At 33.6% G+C, this 16,593-nt stretch overlaps 2 protein-coding genes and 1 long non-coding RNA gene across 10 annotated transcripts in view; 1 reads left to right on the top strand and 2 right to left on the bottom strand.

The window, feature by feature from the left end:
* Nucleotides 1–5,518, bottom strand: part of LOC147842744 (uncharacterized) — a 7,733-nt gene extending 2,215 nt beyond the window's left edge. Inside the window, exons 1-6 of one of the 2 annotated variants that reach the window (XM_087264895.1) lie at nt 5,279–5,518; nt 4,778–4,879; nt 1,895–2,098; nt 1,341–1,606; nt 401–470; nt 135–309 (exon numbers count right to left, since the gene is read on the bottom strand). In XM_087264895.1, coding sequence (XP_087121021.1) covers nt 135–309; nt 401–470; nt 1,341–1,606; nt 1,895–2,096 — 713 coding nt within the window. In that variant the 5' untranslated portion in view covers nt 2,097–2,098; nt 4,778–4,879; nt 5,279–5,518. Of the gene's footprint in view, nt 1–134; nt 310–400; nt 471–560; nt 1,607–1,894; nt 2,099–4,777; nt 4,880–5,278 lie in introns of those variants that run through there. The other variant, XM_087264894.1, reaches the window with a different exon arrangement.
* The window catches only part of LOC147842742 (uncharacterized), a 103,360-nt gene that overhangs the window by 17,315 nt on the left and 69,452 nt on the right, over nt 1–16,593 (bottom strand). The gene's annotated exons all lie outside the window — the stretch shown is intronic.
* The window catches only part of LOC147842743 (uncharacterized), a 227,523-nt gene that overhangs the window by 186,852 nt on the left and 24,078 nt on the right, over nt 1–16,593 (top strand). For 3 of the 7 annotated variants that reach the window (XM_087265075.1, XM_088651082.1, XM_087265076.1), the window contains exons 8-12: nt 6,877–6,928; nt 7,138–7,215; nt 8,513–8,597; nt 13,310–13,421; nt 15,102–15,222. The exons of 1 other annotated variant lie outside the window; for it this stretch is intronic. The gene's annotated coding sequence lies outside the window, so the exon portion shown is untranslated. Of the gene's footprint in view, nt 1–6,876; nt 6,929–7,137; nt 7,216–8,512; nt 8,671–13,179; nt 13,215–13,309; nt 13,422–15,100; nt 15,223–16,593 lie in introns of those variants that run through there. 3 more of the 7 variants (XM_087265091.1, XM_087265077.1, XM_087265088.1) reach the window with 3 other exon arrangements.

Genomic DNA, 16,593 nt, shown 5'->3' with positions numbered 1-16,593 from the left:
ATATATATATATATATATATATATATATATATATATATATATAAATATAATTCATCTGGCAACTACAAACTAAACATGTAAAAAATACCTTTGAAATAACAGCAATATATTGAGAAATAAAAAGGTGCACTTACCGTTGGATAAATTCCAGTGTCGCACAGGCTGGCTCCTGGTATTCCAAGTTAAAAACATAGAAACAAGCAAAGAATACAGAAAGGGCATCTGCAAATCCTAAATGTTCATCCAAAACGTAGGCCACCTTTCCCTCGATGCTCACCATCCATTTGGTCGAAGAGAGGAAAGTGTGCCCTAAAAAAAACAAGTACAAAGAGCACTTTTAAAAAGCATATCCAAACAGAAAACCAACTATTCTAAAAATGTAAAGAAACTCTTCTCTTACCAAGCATTATCAGCCTTGGAGTGGCTGGCAAGTTCATGTCTTTCTCAATGGATGTTTTTGTTGCCGTTTGCTTATAAAACACACACAAAAAGCCAACATACTTAAAATAGAATAGATAACACATTTTCACATCTAATTACAAGACTATTTGCCTACTTACATCAGCCAAGATGAAAATGGAGTCATCTTTTTCAAGGAAATACTTAATCAAAATAAGAATTGCTGCTATGCCAGTCTGGCTCTGCTGTGTGACTGTTGTGTCGATGTCCTGTAAAATACCCCGAATCTCTCTGTTCTGAGTCTGTCTTTGGAAGAAATGTATGATCCTCTTCCCCTTGTTTTGAAGGGCCTCCCCTACTCGATCACAAATATCAACATCTGTGAGAGTTTTGAAATGTGCACAGAGTCCTCTTTTAGTAAAAAGAAAAGGCCACTGTTCTTTAATCAAATCTATACTAGGGGGAGGGCAGCTGTTTATCATTTGACGTTGATGAATGTAAGTCAAATTCATTGAATTGTCAATATCTGGCATGTCTGCAGCTCTAGGGCCAGTTGACTGATAAATGGCAACCATATTTTTTCGTCTGTCTTCCAAGGAGTCGACGGTTTCTCCATCTGGGAAAGCTTTTGGCTGCCAGTTGGTGCAGCCATAGCTGTCTACTTTACACCTTACAGTTTTGGTGATAGTAGCATTGCTAGCATTTTTCATTGTAGGTGGTCTCCGTATTCGGTCACTAACATTGTTGCGATTAACATGTTCAACTCTTGTTTTGAGTTGATTAACAAGTGAAAAGTAACCCATACCCAACTGTTCACCTTGCTCAGTTTTGTCTAAAAAAGTTGCAGGATATTTTGACACAATCATTTTTGCTATCTCTATACAGCCAGCTCTGTTTGGATTTGTACAGTGTTTCTGCATTGCAGCCACTACAATTCTTACCATGAGTCTTCTGTCTGCCGGGTGAGCTCTCTGTCCTCTTAATAGTGCCTGTGACAGTGAAGCAGGCATCTTGTCCCAAGGAATCTCAAACTGGCTAATCCATGAGTTTTGGGTTTTTGTCAAAGATGATCCAGGAAAGTGGTATTGTGCTTGAGGTGGTGTTAATTTAGCATGTCCATCAGTAAGTCTTGTGTCCATGGATGACGAAGGCCTTGTCTGTTCATTCTGCACACAGCTGACATCAGCCTCTCGACTATCATTCAGTCCTTTAAAAAGAAGGAATACAGTTTCAAATATTTACAAGGCAATTCCATTCACTGCATGTGCTATTTAAATATAAGAGAACTTGAGATTCTCAAATACTTTAACTATATAACACCAATATAAACCACCCGAATAATGTTTTAGATATCTTATTAAAGCCTGGAACTTGAGCCTGGACTCAACTCTTCAGCATATTGAATAGGGAGAAATCTAAAACATTCTGGGAGGTGGATCCCTAGGACTGGAGATGCCTAAAATATCTTATTTTTACATTATATGTGCTTTCATACCTTTTTGTTTAAAGGCCTGGATGACTTTACGACACTGTATTGGTGTTAAAAAAGTCTTGAAGTCATCTTTCTCAATAAAGGCAAGGTCCTCTTTCTTTGTGACTCCAACAACTGAAGAAAGATGTTCAGTGATGACCATCAGCTTTTCATAGTCCAATTCAGGTAGCAGTCTTTGAAGTTCCTGAATGCATTCGACATCCATATCTACACTGAAGAACACACCGAGTGATGCAAGCAAACAGCTGGAAGGTCTAAGATGTTGTACACTGGCAAAGGATAATAATCTTGTAACTCATCCACATTTATGTATGCATATTCATTATCTGACATACATAGGTAGTAGACCCCAAGATCAACTAACTGAAGTGAATGATGTACCAAAACAACAAAGTGCACCCGTTTCTCATCAGCAAGAATGAGTGATATTTTTCCAAAGATTATTGTGTCACCGGTATGTTTTAAAACAACAACAAGGCCTTTGGTGTACTTTGTGCCTTTGTAAGTCACTGCTGAAACCTCTAAGGTTTTTTGTTTATCGATACCAACTGTCTTTAACAATTTCTGTATGTTGCTGTTGTAAGACCGTTCATCAATTTCATTTGCTTCACCAGCAATCTGAATAGAAAGTGGAAATAACTGACCACATCCTAGGTATGCTTGAAGTAGCTGGTGTCTTTCTGCCAGGGTTTTACTTAAGTGTAAAAAATTGTGAAGTTTTCTGGCACACTCTTTGAAATAAGAGTGTTTGCTCTCGAACCTTAGGGTCCACAAGCGTATCAGTGGCCCAAATTTAATGATAAGGTCAGGATAATGCAACACATAGTGATGTTTTGGTTTCAGAGGGTGGTTAGGAAACAGGCTGTTGCGCAAATATACATATTCCTCTAATAAAACTTTAAGATAAGCAACCTCATTCTGATGAATTTTCGGAGCACAGACTAATTCAGTTATTTCCCTGAGTTTAAGGCACAACTGCCAAACCTCACTTTCAATAGGACCTTTGATCCATCTACCAACATAAACTGGCAATAGCCGTAGGAGGCACCAATTCTGTGTGGCTGAACCACTGAGCTTTTTAGCATTTTCCTTAATCTCACAAGGTTTGTTGCGCGAGTCATTACTTAGAAGTTTTGTCTGTGCGATAGCCTGATTTACTTGGTCATATGTGAAATGTTTTTCATCTTTTATCAAATGTTCAATATAGAGGGCCAAGTCAGTCGCCACTACTCCCTCAAATAAGTCATGGCCAAGACACGGTGGAAGGCCACAGCACACATGAAAAGATTTTAATAAATTGAAGCTTGAATCAAATTTTATTCCATCTATTAAAACCTGGTCAGAAGTCAATAGTTGAACACTGTTGTTATAATTTTCAGGTGTACGTTGAAGACCAAATACAAGTGGGGATTTTAAAAATGTCTCTCTTTCAATCAAACAGTACCTACAAAAGTTTTTGCTACTGCTGAAGTTTTCTGAAAATCCACCAACAGAGTGGGAACCAAGATTATCACCACAGATGGCGATCAGTGACGCCTTAAGATACTTTCCGTCTTCCAACTGAAAGCCTGAATCTTCTAAATCTTTAAGGTCAGCAATTAGACGGGAGAATATCATATCCTGACCAAAATATTTAAAATCCTGCTCTCTGCATAACAAAACAAGCTGGGCTGGGTCAACAGTGGATCGATTATGTGGTAATATTTCCCCAAGTGTCATGTACATGGCCATGATTTTGTGTTTTTTTTTACCAGAGCCTAGTGGGTTGGCTACTTCAAATGCATCCAAGTACAGGATAACTGACACAGAAGATGCTGATTCTTGTAAAATGACATTTTGTTTAAAGTTATTGCCATCACTGACATCATTTAGAACCATGCCACTAGATCCATCAAGCTTTGACTGTGTATGCTGGGCTATTACTGTGGATTGCCTAAACAGAGCAGCAAGTGTTTCCTTCACAGGAACATACTGAAAAAAGCGTTCCTTCCCACTGGTATCTGTACCTAGATAAATCTGAGCAGGAGCAACATAATCAAAATTTTCTTTGAAATATGTTTTCCTGGTTCTGTCTGATCTCAAGACACCTTCGTTGCAAATAGTTAAAAGATCTTCCTGTTCAACTTCTTTACAAATTTTCTGTATTTCAACCTCAGTAAGGTGTAGTTCTATTAATTTCTGCTGTACTTTTTTAAGCACTAACTTCATTCCAGTGCTGTGGACCTCTTGAAATTCCTCAGCAATGCACTGTATTGTTGTTGCTGGCAAAAGCAATTTGGCCTGTAGTTTTAAATAAAACAATGCCAGATTTTTAAGAAATGTGTCAGGGTTTAAATCTGGGTTTATTTCATGACTATCAAGAGATAGGTAAACAGTCTCATCTTGGAGTTGAATGTCTTGGACTTGGCTATCAGTACGATGTGATGCTTGTGGCTCAGCTACAAATGATTGCCTGTGTTTTCTAGATATGTGGGTAGCAAAGGATGATCTCACTCTAAAATATTTTGAGCATCCCTCAAAAGGACAGGCCACTTTTTTTCCATTTCTTATGTGCAATCTTAAATGGACACACAATAAGGAAACATCATCGGCCACATAATCGCATCCTTGAATGCTGCAGTGGCTGTTACCACTATGTTGACATATGTCTTGTCTCTGAGACACAGCAGGTGTGTGACGTCTGTACATGTGAGACTTTAATGCAGAAAATGTCCTAAAGTTGCCAGGACAGTCTTCTATGCCACATGAAAACCTGTAGTTAGCAGAGTTTCTATGACTTTTTGCATGGGCACAAAAGGTCTTAAAGTTGGGGGTGCGGTGACTACAATGCTTACAGCTATACATAACACTACCCCCAAAACCTCTACAACACAATGTCTTTTTTACCTCAAATTTTTTTAAAGCACAAACTGGGATGATCAAGATGTCCTTCAAAATGATATTTCCTTTTTTAGCCAAGAACTGTATTACAGTAGTGCTGGTTCACATCTAAAAAAAGACATAAAAAACACACACCATGTTAATTTAAATGTTAAAATGTTAAAGTGCTCTTTGTACTTGTAAGGTAAATAATAATAATAAACTGTTCACTTAAAAAAAGTTACATTTAGACCAAATAAGCCTATATAATTTATACATTAATTAAAAAAAAAAGAGTAACCCTCAAATGAAATCTAAAACAACAACTATAAAAATACATATATAATGATGTATAATCTACACTAACATGCGATGCTATTTATGATTATTCTCAACAAATGGTTAATGTAAGCTACTGTATGTATGTGTATGTGTATGATAAACCTGATCTGAAACGAAAAGTATGCTTTTAAGGACTTTCTATCCCACATAAGTCCGTTACAAAGAAATTGCGTAAATTGGGCTTACCTCAACGACTGCAGTAAACTAAATTCCAGTCACTGAAGTTTACTTTCAAAAAAAATAAAATAAATAAATAAGTGCTGTCGTAGATTTCTCCCCATGCATTGTAAGGAAACAGCTTAACGTGACACACCTTAACAACCATCGGGAGAGAACAAATTTATATCAAACTTCACTTATAATTAACACTTTATGCTGTAAAAAAAACGAGCTCTCCTTCAGAAGATAAGTGAATAATAACGCTAGGAGTTTCCCACCCAGCTTGACGTAATATTTTGTTTGACGCTGAGTAACAGCTCGTTCTTTTGATAGCAGAAAGCGTTTAGTGTGAGTATTTGTTTTTTTAATAAATTTGTTTTCTCCTGTTGTCGGGGTAATCTAAGCTCTGTAAAACAAGTTTTCTTATAATGAATTTCTATAAGGAGAAAACGCTTAACGTCAACGTTAGCGTAATATTATGTTAACGTTAAACACTTTGAAGACTCAAGGCTCAGGATTGCTTCATGGAATGTCGCCAAGCAAACGCTTTTCGTTACATGGTTAATCACTGAGATGCTCAAAACAACTCCGAGTGTTGTCATTTTAACCTTACCTGAGTATTTGTTGGTCCGTCAAAATAATCATTCAGTTGTGTTTGTTTTTATGTCCTCCGTGCTGTCAGCATCAAAGGTTCCCCCCTCGGGCAAAATCCGCGGCAACACTGGTTCCTATTTAAATCGCAAGATAAGTCATTTAAGTTATAAAATGGATAAATAAATCACTTGTAAACGTCTCATTTCTCATCAGCCGAGTTAACTCCACACCAGAAAATATTAACGTTATATTAGCCAATTTTAACTTACTCGTTCACTCGTTTTCAATAAATTAAATAAATAAATTAATAAATTTCAATAAACTCACAAAAAAGTTGGTGAAATGAAATACTAACTTAGCTTACCATAGTTTGATAATGCAGTAATGTTAAGTTAGTTCTTCAGGCATTTTAATAGATGTCCTATGGAATTTCGCCGCTCCTCCGGTCCTCAAACAAAAGTAATCCTGTTGTGGAGAATGCCAAAATGCTGCCAGGTGGCACAAAAGCAGTTGCGGAAAATACAGTAGTATACACGATTTTTTACAAATACAGTACATCGCTGTATATGTTGTTCGACGTCACTCTAAATTCCCATAATGCAACGGTAAATACAGTTATTTACTGTAAAAGGAATTTGCAGTATTATACTGGGTGAAATACAGTAAATAACTGTGTAATTTACAGAAATGTCTAACAGTGTACATCTGAACAGTGATTTCCAATAATAAAATCCAAATGTCAAAAAATGCCGTTTATCGCATTTTGCAACCAAACTCTTCATATGTATGTGTGTGTTATGACTGTATGACTGCAGAAGAGAACTGCTCTGTTCCCACAACTCAGTTTTTCTGGGACTTGAAAACAGACGCTCGGCAGATTTTAAAGGGGGGAATCTTGATCAAATCGTGGGTTTACACACAAACATGTAATACAGTGCCAGATTTTCTGGATGTTATATACACATTTGTATTTGCAAACATATACCATATTGTTTTAAATGATGTATTTTTGTGTGGGTTTTTACATTCAGAGAAAGTTACAGTGGATCTTGATTTTGGAGGAGGTGAAGTCCAATCTAAAAGGTAAAAATATTATTTATTTTTCTGATCAGAATTTTTCTTTTTTCAGAATGTTTATTTTTATCATGATATGTATGTGCTATGTTTGAAAACTATTTTTAAGCTACCATCACACGCTTTTACCCATTAAAAAGAACAACACAAAATCAAATAAATATTTTGGTAAGCTTTATGCAGAGAAGTCAACTCTCAGACTTGATTTTTACTTTCAGAGTCCCCTCAAGTATCATCACCATGGTACAGTGTCTGTGAAGATAGTGATGCAGACCCAGCATTCACAAAAAAGAGAGGTATGATCATTAAAGTTAATTTGTGACTGACTTGTTTTATTGTACAAGTCCAAATGCACAAGCTCATTTACATAACATGTAGGGTAAAACTGGACAGAAGCACATTACTTCCATGATGATTTCAGTACAGTTGCACTTGATGTCTCATTTCATGTTAGTTAAACAATATTGCTAAATACTTTGAAAAAATATACTAATTGCATATCTGGTTACACTTTATTTTGATAATTTACTTTACTACTACTACTAACTACAAGTAACTGCAACTACTTGTCAACTAACAGTATTAGACTGTCTGTTAGAATCAACACTGCTAATGCTCTACTAAATTTATATAAGAATTAGTCATATTGTACTAATTTTGAGCGTAACCTAACAGTCTGCTGTACTATTTACTGAGACCAATGAGAGTTGGTTTTATTGAGGTAACCTTAACTGTCAGCTAATACTCTACACTCTAAAATTAATAAAAATAAGTAATAATAATTAAATTAGCAGTTTTTCATAATTTGTTTTTATGAAATCTGTTTGTTTCTGCTTTTGAATTGCATTATGGGATCTTGATCTTTCTTCCAACAACTTTTAATCTTAAAAAGTAAAAAAAAGTGACTTTTTGTTTGGGTTGTTGTTGTATATTATGCTACAGAAACCTTGTAATAAACTGCCGGTACATTTTCTGTTATTCTAAAGACTTATTTATCTCTATATATTATTTCTTATACATTATATTATTTCAAACTACTAAAATGTCAGTAAAAGTCACTTTGTTAAACTGTAGAGTTGAATTTTCAACATCAAAAGTGCACAGAGCAGAGATCAACATCCCATAATGCAATTCACCACCACAAAAAAACAAACAAACAAAAAACACTTGTAAATCACAAAATACAGGAACTGGTAATGAACAGATATCTGTTACAGTGTAGTGTTTTGAGCTAAACTTGAGCTAACAGTCTGCTAATACTCTACTGATAATCAGATGAGCGTTAGTCTTATTGAAATACTCTAATACATAATACTTTACGGTGAGATAATTAACGTAGTTGCAGAGTTACGCATAGTTAGAAGAATGTCTAAACTGGACTATGGAATAAAGTGTAACCCCATTAACCAGATTTGAAGTTAATAGGAAGTATTTTTTAATCCATCTCCATCTTAAGTATTTTTAATAATAGGCAAGACATATTTTTCTAGCATTTTCTATCACAATATTAAACTAACATAACAGCACATGTTGTAAAAATGACTGAACATTTATGCAACTAAAACCACTTTTTTATATTTTAACCACCCATAGGTCCCATAAAGAGAAGATCCTGGAGCAAACAGGAAGTACATGCTGTGGTGAAAGCTGAACCATTGGCTCTAAAAACCAGAGATTGGTCAGCTTTGGATTTTTATATTAAAAACTGAGTCTTGGCTCTTTAGATAAAAAATCTGAATAACACTTTTATAGTAAGTATACACTATACATCATTAGTTTAGCACTAACTCTACATTAATAGACTTTAGGAAGCAGTTTATAAATACAGTTTCAAACGCTGTATTCTTGACTTGACTTAATTGTATTTTCATGCTTTGTTACTGATTCATTTTTCATTACTATATTATGTATTGCATTATTTACAAACTATTTGTATATAAGAGTAGTTGGTGGTTTTTAAGATAATTCAGAATGAGTTATTAAATGATTAATAAACTATTCAAATGAGCATTTATACATGTTATATTCAGGCATATAGTAATTGTAACCATGTGTGTTAGTAAATGCTATAATAACACAACTTCATGCAGTTTTGTGACCTAAGGACTGTTTATAGTTGATAAATCCCTTATAAATGTCAATTTAAGGCTCAGTATCTAATGAACAATAAATCTTTGCAATCTTATTTAAAAAATTCTGTAAAGTTTAAACGTTGCAAAATAAAAATACAACATCATTTCAAAACAACAATTAACAATATGACAAGATTCATTTCAGTGTTTCTGTGATGTTTGCACTGTACAGTAATTTTATATTTTGATAAGATTGCAAAGATTTATTTTTCATTAGATAGTTTCATTTGTGTATCTTGAAATTAATGGAAAAAAAAAATATATATATATATCTTCTTTGGCCTTAGTCCCGTATGATTGCGGGGTCGGCTCTTTTTGGAACAAGTCCTTCAGTTTTAGACTTGTCCATATGATAACGACTTTTTTACACCTTCCGGCCAGCCTGTCATATGGGCCTGTCACACTCATACACTAGGGACAATTTAGCCTTCCCAATTCACCTGTAGCATGTCTTTGGACTGTGCCTTTGCACCCGGAGGAAACCCACACGAATGCAGGGAGAACATGCAAACTTCTCACAGAAATGCCAACTGAGCCGAGGTTCAAACCAGTGACCCAGCGACCTTCTTGCTGTGAGGCGACAGCACTACCTACCGCGCCACTGCTTCACCATATATATATATGTATATATATATATAAAGCTATAAATCACTCCCCCTTTTAATTTATTTCTTTTTTTCTGTGTAGAATATAGCTGAGATTTTAATTTTCATTTATAAGGGATTTATAAAGCATCAATAGTCCTCACTTTAGATTAGCTCACAAAACTGCATGAAGTTGAGTTTATAAAGCATTTATTATTAGACAGAGTAACCATTACTATATGCCTGATTAATAAGATATATAAATGTTGGGTAACACTATAATAACTGCACACAATGAATTATTTATGAAACATTAGCAAATAGTTAGTTGAACGTTTGTTAAGCATTAACTCTACATTAATAGACATTAGTAAGCAGTTTATAAATTATATTTATAAATATAAATTACAAATATTATTGACTTATAAGCACAATTATAATGTGCTTAATGATTGTTTTCATACTTGGTAAATAATGCAATACTTAATTTAGTAATGAAAAATACATCATTAACAAACCAGATATTTAAAAGTAGTAGGTGTTTTTTTTTTTAGATAATTCAGAATGTGCAAGTAAATGATTAATAAACTATTCAAAATAACATTGATAATTCTTATTATTCAGGCATATAATAAGTTGTTTAGTATGTTAATAAATGCTTTATGAACTCAACTTCATGCAGTTTTGTGATCTAATCTAAAGCGAGGGCTATTCATGCTTTATAAATCCATTATAAATGACAATATAAGGCTCAGTTACATTATATACAGGGAAAAAATGACTATTAATTTCTACTTATTACAAGATGCTCAAATGAAACTGTATCAAATGAAAAGTAAATCATTGCAATCTTGTCTAAATATAAAATTGCTTTACACGTAATGTATTGTTAAATTATTATATTGTTGTTTTATCAAATGATGTTGTATTTCGACACTCCTGTTATTCAGCAATGTTTAAAATTTACAGTAATTGTATTTGTTTAGGTACGATTGCAAATACTTATTGTTTATTTGATACACAGTAGGTAGTGCTGTCACCTCACAGCAAGAAGGTCGCTGGTTCGAGCCCTGGCTGGGTCAGTTGGCATTTCTGTGTAAAGTTTGCATGTTCTCCCTGTGTTGGTGTGGGTTTCCTCCAGGTGCTCCTACATGCGGTACAGGTGAATTGGGTAGCCTAAAATGGTCCGTAGTAAATGAGTGTGTATGTGTATGGATGTGTCCCAGGGATGGGTTGCAGCTGGAAGGGCATCCGCTGCATAAAAACATGCTGGATAAGTTGGTGGTTCAATCCGCTGTTGCGACCCCGAATTAATAAAGAGAGAAAACCAAAATGAAAATAAATGAATAAATGAATGATTCTGAGCCTTTAATTGTCATTTATAAGGGATTTTTAAAGCATCAATATTCCTCACTTTAGATTAGATCTCAAAACTACATGAAGTTGAGTTAATAAAGCATTATTTAACATGCAGAAAAACGTATTATATGCAGGGCTTCAAACCGGTTCAAGGAACGGAAACAAAAAACAGAATCAAATGACATTTTTCAGGAACAGAAACGAAAACCGAAAAAAAAAGATCAACTTTAATCGTTCTGAACAGAAATGTTTACAGTTAAACGGTTAATAATGTTATTTTATCGTTCTCTTTATTATATTATTTTTGGGAGACAAAAAGCATTAATTTAAAGCATGTGAACAAATGCGACGGTGACGCTCGTTTTTATATAAACTATAAATGTCTGGCCGTGATGCGTATTTAGGCCTATGCCAGTCTATAAAAGATAATGTAGCTTAAAACACTTTAAAATTTTAGAGAACGTAATACAGTTTGCACAACCAATGTTTGGTCTTAATAACCTGCCCATAATTAAACGTCATGTAGCCTACTTTTTGATTACTTGACCAGCGGATTAATGGCAGCACCAGCGGATAAACGAGATCTGAGCATAATAGGTATGACCAATATGTGCATAACCAATATGCAAAGTCAAGAGAGTGCACGACTCCATAGGGTAACGTAGCCTAAACTGCGCACACTTGATTATGTAATGTGTGAAATCGTGGACGCATCTCAAAGAGCAAAGCATAACTTATTAAATGCCCATGCTTAATCGGTCATCGATAAGGTCTATCGGTTTTAAAGGGTTACCGACAATAAATCAATCGTTTAATAATAAAATAAAAAAGTAATAAAATAAAGTAATCGTTAGCATCCCTAGTTTAATCAATGAATGTGTTAAATTTTATATTTATATTAAAGATGAATAAGGCAAGAATATGATAATGATACTTTTTAGATTTTTACACCTACAAAAATATCTTGTGGTAGTGCACTTGTTTAATAAAAATCTTTGTAAATAGGTTATCTGTAAAAAAGGCAATTAGAGCCAATGACATGTAGAAGTAGTGTTGCCTAAACGGCTATTAAATTTCTAATAAAATTAAAACCAAAGTATAAATCATTGCATTTTTCGTTTGATAAAAATATACAGAAACGAAATAAAATCATAAGGATGCTAGTTTGTAATTTATGTTAATAATAAATAAATTACATGCTTAGACTATAAGCTTAACGGCTATACGCTGCCAATAGGCCACTAATAAATATTATTTTACTTTGTACTGGATTATAATGTATATTTTACTATAAAAACTAAATATAGCATGTCTTACTGTCATTTAAAACAAGAATTTCAAAATACACATCAGAACAGTAGACCTGCAGTGTGTAAACTGTATACAGGGGGTGTTGGTCAATCAATAGCCTACAGCACATAATTGAACTAATTATGATGCTAACTGTAATTTAGCTCTTAATATAGGCCTACGATATATTTTCTGGTGTTTAATTTTGCATGAGCAAATAGCAGTATAGCCTAAAGTAAATTTTTTAAAAAGATTTTACTAATATTAATAATAATGGATATAATAAATTTAAATAATAATTGCACTGTGCAGTGTACTAAATATTTGTATTAGGCTACATGACTGAAAAACTATTTCATAACAATTTTCATAATTTTTACTGCTATTTCATATTATACAACATCTAAATGTAGGGCCGGGCCTGAGCTCGATACCAAGGAGTGGGGCTGTGTGTAGAGTGAACCGATTGGATTTTCTTTTTTTTTTTCTTTTTTTTTTAGCCCTGATTATATGCCTGAATAGTAAATGTATAAATGTTCATTTATATAGTTTTTTAATCATTTATTTACTCATTCTTAATGATCTTAAAAAACACCAATTATTCTTAGACAGTTTGTAAATAATGCAATACTTCATTTAGTTATGAAAAATGAATTATAAACAAAGTATGAAAACACAAAAATTGAGCACATTACACATGCTTATAAGTCAACAATAGAGCATCTAGCTGTGTTTATAAACTGCTTACTATTAATGTAGAGTTAATGCTTAACAAATGATGTCTATTTGGAGTTTTGGTGGCTTGGTTATATGATGAAGGTCTCTTTGCATTTGTGGGGTTCAGTTCTTTATTAATATATTTTAAAATATTTTTAATGTTTTTTTTTTCAAATAGTTAAAATACGACAGAAACAGAAATAGAACATACTGGTGGGTTTTAAGAGTTTACCCAAAAATGTACATTATATTATTAATTACTTGCCCTCATCTCACTCTAATCCCCTGAGACCTTCATTCTTCTTCAGACTCAAAGGAAGATAACTTAGATGAAGTGCAAGAACTCCTCATCCTCCATAGACAGCAAGGGATTGAAACAATTTGAAGGAGAGGAATTAATAAAAGAATCTTCATTTTGAGGTGAACTAACCGTTTAATATTATTTGCTATTGCACTTAACTAAATGTGCACGCAGACATGGAAGAGTTATGTGGAAGCTTGTTATACCCAATGAGAACTGCTTTTAGACAAGCAAGAGAGTTTCATGGATTTTGTGTTTACTGTTTTTTTTGTGTTTAAAGGTTTTGTGGAAATTATTTATAATAAATATAACATTTATTAAATCTATTCTGGACCATTTCCTGTTTGGATCTTGAGGTTCCTTCTGTATTCAAATTACATTTTTTATAAACTGACCTGCTCTTCAAATGAAAATTCTAAAGCAGTTTACTGTCAAATTACTTGATTGAGGTTTAAAATTTAATATTAGTAAGGGTGCTGATCTGATCCCCACGTTGCCTAAAAACCGGTAATGTGTGTGTAGAACTGGTCCTTACTTTGACTAAAAAACGGTAATGTGTGTGTAGATCTGGGGCCTCATGTATCAACGCTGCGTACGCACAAAAACTTTGCGTACGCCAGGTTTCACGCTCAGAATCGCTCACGTTTGGATTTACTAACGATGAACTGAACGTGGGAATGTGCGCAGCTTCACGGCTGCTTTCTGGCAGGCGTACGCACATTTTTTGTGCGTGTCTGTTTTATTTCCATTGGCGACTCCTAGAGGCAGTTGTGTTAAATTCCTCTCTACAAAGTGTCTGAGCCTTGCAATGGCAGCTGTATGAGACGGGTTCATATAGTAGGTATGTAACATTTCCATACCATACAGTTGACCAGCTAAACATTAAAGCGCAAATTGCAGCAGTCGCAATGTAATCTATTTACTAATCTAATCTATCAATTATTTATTATTATATGTACTGTATTATTCCACTTGTTATTCAAAATAGCAAGTTTATTTATATATTTATATCCGGCGCGTACTGTTTTAGACAATAATAATTAGTGACTGGGAACAGAAGATGAGAACAAATAAACGTTAGAAATAGGTGTTTGTAATGGCAGCATCAGACGTAGTTCTTCAAAATGTGTATTTGCTAATAATAGCACGCGCTCGACCTGTATCTGGCTCGGAAGCGCCGGTGTCGATTTAACCCAGAACCGGGCAGAGCTCACTCCTCCGCGGTAAACAATTCGCCGTCTGATTCCATGAGATGTAACGTTATGATAGATGCACTATGTAACTGTGATTTTTTTTCTACACATACTTTTATGTGAGAAGCAATGACCATTCGAATATGGTATAAATAACATGGTAACAAGGTATATTAAACATAAATATGACGTAGAAACAATTTACTAAACTTGAATTATTAAGCATGATTGAACAAAATGTTTGAATTTAGTAATGTAAATGTGTGGTTTTATTTTTTCTAATGTTTTTTTGTGATAAACTTGTGTTCAGTTAAACTGTACATTTGAATAAATGAACTTTTATTATGAAAAGAGGTTAACTTACCCAAGTTAAATAACTTTATTTGATCAAATTGTCAAAATAGTGCACTACTAACTTATATTTTGTTAAATGGTTTGAAATGTGATAACTGTATTATGAAATTTGATAACTATATTACTATTTTCTGTTTTGGTCTTCTTTAGAGAATTTTACACTACGTCACATATATTAATACTGCTTTGCATATGTGGTATTGTATTGATATTATAAACTGTGAAGTTTAACCTTATATAATATTTTAACAGTGAATGAATGGTGGTAAGAGTCAAAGCAGAGGATTAAATCCTTTGAAAGATGCTGCTCATCATGTGAGGTTGGGGAAGGATAAAGACATGCTTACGTGGAGGTACATCAGTGACATCAAAGGTACCAAAGTTTTGTACATGTTTTTTCTTACTGCAGGTAGTCCCCAGTTATTGTTTCATTATAAGCATAGTGTATAAAATGTTAAGATGCAAAAAGGAGTTTAATTTAACACAAAATGATGATTTGATGACAAGACATTATAAATGTCAACAAATAACATTTAAATAATAATAATAATAAAAAGAAATGTCCTAATTGAAAACCACACTTTAAAATGTTAATGTTTAATTTAAGAGTCTAAAAAATGCTAATATTAATGATTTCCATATTAGTGAAAAGTTAAAACTATTAAAGATTGTACACTATCCAGGGCCTGATTAACCAATGGTTAATAACACACATTGATGGAATAAGCCATTTACACAAATTTTGTCAGACAAGTGATGTCTGACCGACAGAGACAACATAACTAAATAGCGCCAGTGGTGTAGCTTGTAATGCACAGCAACATGTTTTGACGCGATTGATCATCAACTCGAGTTCTAATATACCGTCTGCTGAACTTATTCTTATTTTTTTTCTCCCCATTGGATATCAGATGGGAAATACATTTATTTTTAGGAAACATTTTAAAAAAAATTAAAATAATGCAAATGTTAAATAAAGTCACAAGTGCCTCGTGTGTTTTGATGATGTTTATCTTATTTCTCTAAATAGGTATTTTAAATATATAATAAAGTTATTTTCAAATGTTAGCAACATCTTAATAGAATTCATTTGTATTTATTTATTTGTGACGTTAGTCACTAGGGGTGTAACGGATCACTGTTGATCCGTGATCGATACGGATCACAACCCACGGTTCGGAATGCGCGTGACCCGTAGATTAATAACTTTTTTTGAACTTGTAGGTTAATCCAACATTTATAACAATCGCAGAGAGATCGCCTCCCGTGTCATTCAAATTGCATGAATGAAAGCATTTTGGCTTCCCTGTAAAATATAATGATGACGTTGTGGGACCTACATAAATGCTTTTGGCTATTAAGGTGTTTTTTTGTCACTGTTTGTTTAGCCTGCATTAATGCATTCATTATGGTAAGAATAAAATCACTGTTTAATGAAACAAGATGCTGGTGAAAGCAACTACATTGTGTAACCAACAGATGGCGACAAACAAACATCAAAACTATGTAATTGAATAGGTTTTCAAATATAATACACCTACAGTATAATGAAACATGAAGTTTTATGTGTGAATTGTTGAATCATTAATTGAAGATAAATATATGTTGTACAAGATTTCTATATATTTTGCATTATCAGCAACAGTAGCAAAGATCATATTTCATATTGAATACTTTTTTTTAGCTGGTTATTTCCTGATTTTAATTTTTTATTAAAATTACAGGTTCTATTTTCTGTTTGTTA

Source organism: Danio rerio, chromosome 8, assembly GCF_052040795.2.
Source record: "Danio rerio strain M-AB ecotype USA chromosome 8, GRCz13ab, whole genome shotgun sequence".
NCBI classification, from domain to species: Eukaryota; Metazoa; Chordata; class Actinopteri; order Cypriniformes; family Danionidae; genus Danio; species Danio rerio.
This window is presented reverse-complemented; position numbering and strand designations above follow the sequence as displayed.